Source organism: Pteropus vampyrus, unplaced genomic scaffold, assembly GCF_000151845.1.
Source record: "Pteropus vampyrus isolate Shadow unplaced genomic scaffold, Pvam_2.0 Scaffold213, whole genome shotgun sequence".
Taxonomy (NCBI): Eukaryota; Metazoa; Chordata; class Mammalia; order Chiroptera; family Pteropodidae; genus Pteropus; species Pteropus vampyrus.
Window position 1 is genome coordinate 3,207,687 of NW_011888994.1, and position 7,676 is coordinate 3,215,362.

General features: G+C 37.0%; 1 protein-coding gene across 1 annotated transcript; it reads left to right on the forward strand.

The window, feature by feature from the left end:
• Positions 1-6,545: 6,545 nt before the first annotated feature.
• Positions 6,546-7,475, forward strand: LOC105300563 (olfactory receptor 49). Its single transcript, XM_011372841.1, has one exon. It carries the CDS (start codon positions 6,546-6,548, stop codon positions 7,473-7,475), a length of 930 nt encoding a protein of 309 aa, XP_011371143.1.
• Positions 7,476-7,676: the final 201 nt, after the last annotated feature.

The window sequence follows — 7,676 nt, forward strand, 5'->3', positions numbered from 1 at the left end:
ACTAGAGACAGAAATATTAATTAAAGATATAATTAACTAAAGAATTTTAATTAGATAAAATAATAATCATGAGAACAATCCCAGTCAGAAAGTATTGTCAGATACTTGTGGTGAATTGAACTAGGGGAAGAATAAAGAAAATTTTTTACTTTTCATTTTATAGCCTTCCATGACGTTTGAATTTTTTATTTGTGCACTACTCCTATGATTTTTAATATTTTTTAAAGGTGTGTATAAGGATATTGTTTATAATGTTGTATATAATTGTGAAAACTGAAACAATCTAAATACTTACAAATAGCAGACTGATTAAAATAATTTAAATTGATTTTATATATTTACTGACATAGGAGGTTCCCACACTATATTGTGTTTTTTTATTTAAAAAAATCCAGATGCTAAATAACATGTACCTTATGATCCAATTTTAAAAATCTGTCATGTATATAAAAATATTATGCAGAAGATACTTATTCTAAAATGTGAGTAATTATCGCATCCAGGTATTAAGAATCCAGGTGATTTTTTTTTTCCTCTTTTTGCTTAGATTTTCTAAAATCTCCTAGGAGGAACATAAATTCTTTTGTAATAAAAAGAAAACAAAAATGCTATTGAATACATTTTTCAAAATTCATTTCACATTTTCCTGATCAAAACAAGGTCACAAGATTCTATTAGTAATTCTTGACACAACTGAATATTTATGTGAGTTAAAATTTGTTTGGCATCACCCTCAAATCAAAGTGTTCAGGTACAAAGATGTCCTTCAACCCACAGTGATAAGAACACGATTTCATAGCTAAAGGCAGATAAAAAGAACAGCATTTGCCTGGTACTTAGTACAGCTGTGACATCGATTTCTGAGCCAAGGAAAGGAGAATCTAAATCATCACAGCGACAACAAAGCACAAGCTGAGTTTATCAGAGGGAGTTTCACTGTCTGGGATGCTCATTTCAAATCACTTTGGGAAGGCAAGTTACTGCCACTAAATTTCATAACATCTGAAAATCAATGACTTTTCCAATGGCAAAGAACAGTCCTGCAAACCTTGATAAGGAAGTTTACATTAACTTCATCATTATAACAGGTGTAACAGTAAGAAAATAAAGGCAAAAGCAATAGGTGCTAATACTCCACTTCAAGTTTCCACCCAAAGCATGTTCATTACCATGAAACAAGCAAGAGGGCCACAAAGTGTTTTGCCCCAACTAAAGGCAGCCCAGTACTTTGGAATTTTTAAAGTGACAAGAACATACCTCACCACACACACATACACACACACAAAGGTACACACACAATGGTAACTAGATGAGGTGATGGATGTGTTAAATTACCTTGCAGTAATCATTTCACATGTAAATGTATATCATATCATCACATTGCACACTTTAAGTATATACCATTTTATTTGTCAATTATATCTCAATAAAGCTGGAAAAAAATTTAATACTAACTTTTTTCATTATCTTTCTTTTTGTCCCTTCCTCCCAGGACCCCATCTTCTACCATCTACCAACCCCAGTGAGGTAGGGTCAGGATAAGATTAGCCAAGATTCTATATTGTGATGGTTCCTTACATCCCTGTAACAATAGGACTGCTTAATATTAAACAGGAGCCCCCTACTTCAGAGGCATAATTAGATTTATTACTTAAACTAAAAATAACTGTTACCCTTGACCTGAACAAACAACAGAAACTTTTGTTTGCAAAGTTGTAATAAGTAACAGCCTAGAGAGTTGGGAAGAGACTGAGTGAGACTCATTATACGAATTCTCTGGAGATCTCAAACCCCATCAAACTTGAGAGAAGAATAGATCCCTTAAGAAAACAAAGCTGCAACCCAAACCTTTCATCCCTTATGTCACCTCCACAAAGAGATGTATTTATTCCAGGAGTAGTTCACTCACTGTCTCCTAGAGCGCCATTCTCCACAGAAGAAATGTCATCTCACAGAGACTGGGCCAATGTGAGGATGTAATAAAAGTCTTTATTGTCAAAATCACCCCCATTAGTCCAAGAGGAGGATGAAAGAGGATTGCACCAAATGATAACTATACTCCTCCAAGGTGTTCCAAGATGAGCTTGCTGAAAAAGAAGGTTTCAAAACATTCTGAACTCATCAGATCCTGTAAACTGAATGATAACAAAGTCCAAGAAAACCATTCTTCTTCCCAGGAATGCAGCTGGCCATTCAGGATGCTTTGGAAAAGGATAGGTGTTCTTAGAGAATGCTGTCAAATGTATAAGAGATGGAGATCTCACACCAACAGTTTAAAGTCTGCAATTTGAGCCCGTAGACAACATTGCAACTTCAAGAAATGCCCATGAGAACCAGATATCTTCCTCAATCTTGTGAGTAGCATATTTGAAATGACCTGACTGGGACTTCTCTGGACAGCTACTAGACACCTGACCTGGGACCTGTGGGGTAATCTCTACCTTGGCACTGCAGAGGATGGCACAGCAGCAGTGGCTTCCTCAAATCCTCCTCTTTCTGGCACTTATTTTTTTTAATATTCCTTTATAAGATGAGGCACACCGAGCACACACACTGGGTCTCCTTTGGAACTTTATCTCACCATCCAAGTCAATGCTAGCCAAGTCAAAGTTTATCGAATCAGAACCATTAAGTTATTCGCTCACGTTGGGGAACTTTGCCTGTCCTGCCTTGTGCTCTGTGTAACTGTCCCTTTAGAAAATTCGAGAACTCTGGACAACTTTGCATCAGAAGCTCTCACCCTCCTTCTAAGTGTATAAAAACTGCCCGAAAGACAGGGCAAACCTCCAGGGCACCCTTAGAGACTTTCCCACTGGGCACTACATGACTGACCTCTAAACAATAAATAGTCTAAGTGGATGGTGCAGCCATGTCCAGGCTCTCAGATTGCCAAGCAAGTTTCCCCTTTCACTCATCAAGCATGTTAGATAAAGGGGGAATTGCTTAGAATTCATGAAGTGGCTTATTTCCCTTTGTATCTGGAAGCAACTCCCTTCCCAGCTATTGATCTCTGGTTTTAATTAGAAAAATTTTAAAAAAAAGAAAAAAGAAAAAGTTTATCAGCAGCCCTGTCTGTGTGCTATATCCTTGGCTGGTCACAACGCCTTTTCTTAGTTTATCTGTGCTAAGCTCATGATTCATTATGAACCCAGAGCTTTCTCCTCCCCTCCCACTCACATCCAACTCTTCATCTTGGTCTCTAGTCCCATCTTCCTGTTAATGTATCCTACTTAGCACTTCACCTAAATAATACTCATTCTATTAGCTTCTGATGCTGTTTCTGTGTATGACATTCATGCCGAATCCTGCTTCTGTCCTAGAAAGAACTGGGTAAGTTTCTTGGCTACCTGGGCTCTCCTTTGAACCAAATGATTAAGCTGCAGAGACTTCTTTTTCAAATTGCTGATGAATCTGGACAACATTGAGATTTCCGTAGAGAATAGTCCTCGTTATATCCTCAGAGACCGATTGACTGCTTTGTGTTCTTTAACCTGTCAACAAATTTTAGATATAATAGTAGTTTGTGAAATGACTTTGAAAAAGAAGTCATTTTTGAAGACAAAACCATAAAAAAGGAAAGTTTATACAGTTTACTATTTCATCCTCCCTACTAATATCTCCTAGCATCTCCTTCATCTCAAGTACCTAAACTGGGTCCCAATCTTATCCCCTAGTGACTGGCAAATAATTCTTGCTACAGCTCTGCCTTATAATTAAGGTAGTATTTGATATTGCTTAAGGAAGGGAACTTCCAGGGATGCTTTTAAAGAGAGGTCTTTTTAAGGGTTTTGGGGTTTTGCTGCTGGGAGCACTCTAACAGACTCAATGAGACCCCAGTCTATTTACTAGCTCAAACTCTATACCTTCCATCTCAAAGATGAAGAGTTTCCCTTTGAAGAATGTTTGTGAGATCACCTTCTCAGGAGGAAAATCAAACTCTCTTCAGATGGACCAATTTAAGATTACTTAGCATATGACTCTGCAAGGTTGTTGTCCCCTGGGAAACATTGCATAGTGACATGTCCTCAACCTCCTGTTTGTGTGTCAAACACACAAACAATTTATCTCTCACACATTTGAGGTGTTATTCACTCACATAATAAATGTTTATTAAAGCTGAGTATTTCAAGAAACTTGTTCTAAGTGTTATATAAAATACAAAAATTAATTTTAAAAAATTTGACTCAGTGAGCAACAAATGAAAAAACTATAAGATATCATGAGATATAATGAGATATAATGAGATATAATTTCATTATATCTCATATTAAATGAGATATAATGAAATTATGAGAGATAGAGAGGAAAGACTCATTCATTCAGAAGAGAAGGCTCCATAGAAAAGATAGTATGTACTGAGGAGAGACTTAAAAGATAAATAAGATTGGAAAGGCTAATGATTCCAAGCAGAAAGAATGCCATGTGCAAAAGCACACGTGCATAAAATGGATAAAGAATCAAAAAATTGCAAGAGTATATTGTACCTAGAGCCTATGGGAGGTTGTAATGGAGGAGAACGTGGATATATCACTTGAGAACAACATTAAGAATCTTGAATCAGAAACCCCCTCTAAGAGATTTTTATTTAGGCATATGTTACTTAAATTTTTTATTTTTTGATTCATGAGAGTTGGGATTTTCTCTCACAGATTTCCTCTTTCTTTTGTATTAATCCAAATACTAGTGAAAGGCATTAAAGATTCAGGTAATCTTGAAACAGCAAGAATGTCTACATATCCTAAATCAGTTTACCCAGGGACATGGATCTGTGTAGTGAATAGGTATGTGGGATATAAAACTGAAAACAACAAACAAAACAAACAAACAAAACTTCATAGACACAGACAACAGATTAGTGGTTACCAGAGGGAAAGCTGGGGAGGCAGATAAGGGTAAAGGGGGTCAAATATATGGCAACAGAAGGAAATTTAACTTTGGGTAGAGAACACACAATGCAATATACATATGACGTATTATTGAATTGTACACTTGAGACCTATATAATTTTATTAACCAATGCCACCCCATTAAATTTAATTTTAAAAAAGACTACCACCCTCAAATATGAACTACTTATGGATGAAGACCCAATAATGGAGTAAAGATAAAAACAAAAGGTATTGAAAACAAGTTAAAATGTTAAGGGCAAAGGAATTTATTGAGGAATCAAAAATAAAAGTTTGGTTAATGGGTCAAATATGTGGTGACAGAAAGAAGTCTAACTATGGGAGGTGAACACACAGCGTAAATATATATATGCTTTACTTTTAAAGTGTACAGCTGAAAATTATTGCATTTTGTTAACTAATGTCACCATAAAAAATAAAATAAAAATAAAATAAAATGTTTAAAAACTTTTTAAATTAATTAATTAATTAAAAGTTTGGTTAAGAAAAGTAAGGAAAGAATCACATGATTGTTTCTTTTGGCAAACAGCTCCCACCCATACATTACCTAAGAGTTTTCCAAAAGGTCCCTCATTAACATAACAAAAGACACCTTTGTTGTTCTCATTAATTAGGCATTTTAGGAGCTCAATACCAGGAACTATTTCACCTGTCCACGTCCCTTTCCTTTCCAGATATGTTCTTCCTTTTATTATTTCTAAATCAGTAAACAGAACCACTTACAACTCATTGCCCAAGCAAGAAGGCAAAATTTTGTTCTTTATTTATTTTTGTCCTTCATTATTCATGTGTCATCAATTTTTCAATATCTTTTAATTCTATATTGAAAAAGTTTTTAGATAACACATCCATTCTTCTCCATTCTCGTTATTACTATCATTGAATGAAGTACAGAAATAACCTCATATTGATCTCCTTTCTCTTTCTACATTGTGGTCAGAATTGTATTTTTTCAATATAAATTTGATCATTGACCTTCTTAAAATATATTTCTGTATATAGAAAACATTCCAGATTTCTTAACATATGAAATGGTTCTGAGTGTTCAGATTCCTTGAATTAGGTATTCAAATATGTGATTTATAAAATTCCCTATAATAATTTTATCTCTTATTATGAACACTACCACTCCCTGGCTTAGTTTAATGACAACTTAAATGCCAGTAAACTCAGCCACCTTAGGGTGTAAACTTGGTCAACCAAATATTTCAACTCTGTGAATTTTAAGAATATATTTCCAAAAAAGTTTTTCAGCAAGAACAAAGTTACCTATATTATAAATTGATATTTCACATGCAATAGAGATGCAAATAAAATTTCTTTGAGATTGTTTTCAAAAAGAAAAAGAGTAAACAAGGATAATTTTTAGTTTGGGACCTTACTTAGGTCACACTGCAGATCACCACTTAGTCTTCTAACACAGAGCCACACCAGGAACCAAACATGAGACAAAGACTGCAAAACAAGCCTGGGTGGTCAGTGGTGGGAAGATATGTCCTTCACAGAAATAAAGGGCTCCTTCAGCTCAAAGTGCGACACTCATCCCTCTTTCCTTTCAGTTCCAGGTGTCCTCGATCCCCAGTACATCATGACTTCTGATGCCGCACACCTCTGATTGACCATCTCAGCAGAGGAGCCATGGCAAATCACACAACTATCACTGAGTTTGTCCTGCTAGGGCTCTCGGATGCCTGTGAACTGCAGATGCTCATCTTCCTGGGGCTCCTCCTGACCTACCTCCTCACTCTACTGGGGAATCTCCTCATCATCGTAATCACCCTCATGGACAGGCGCCTCCACACTCCCATGTACTACTTCCTCCGCAACTTTGCTGTCCTAGAGATCTGGTTCACCTCAGTCATCTTCCCCAAAATGCTGACCAACATTCTGACTGGATACAAGACTATCTCCCTCCCAGGCTGTTTCCTACAAAGTTTTCTTTATTTCTTCCTGGGCACCACAGAGTTCCTCCTACTGGCAGTGATGTCCTTTGACAGGTATGTGGCCATATGTAACCCCTTGCGTTATGTCACCATCATGAGCAAAAGAGTCTGTGTCCAGCTAGTTCTTTGTTCATGGATGGCAGGATTCCTTCTTATCATCATTCCAGTTTCCATCATATTTCAGCAGCCATTCTGTGGCCCCAATATCATTAATCATTTCTTCTGTGACAACTTTCCACTCCTGGAACTCATATGTGCAGACACGAGTCTGATCGAACTTCTGGGTTTTATTGTGGCCAACTTCAGCTTACTGGGCACTCTGTCTGTGACAGCTACCTGCTATGGCCACATCCTCCACACCATCCTGCGCATCCCCTCAGTCAAAGAGAGGCAGAAAGCCTTCTCAACCTGTTCCTCCCACATCATTGTAGTATCTCTCTTCTATGGCAGCTGCATCTTCATGTATATCCGGTCTGGCAAGGGTGGCCAGGGAGAGGACAAAAACAAGATGGTGGCCTTGCTCAATACTGTGGTGACCCCAATGCTTAACCCCTTCATCTATACCCTGAGGAACAAACAGGTGAAGCAGGTGTTTAGTGAGAAAATTAGCAAGATCCTCTCATAAAGATGAGCTAGACCTAGAGAGAAGATTACCTCCTTGCCTCTACAAGTTCAGCCCTTGCCCTGACCTCCACGAACTACCCCCTCCTAGACAGTTTTTTTACCATGTGTTCTAATCTGTAGTATTTTCTTACATGTATCATTATTGACTCACGCAATCTTGTCAGAGAGCACAGAAAACTCAATATACTACTACTATGTCTGC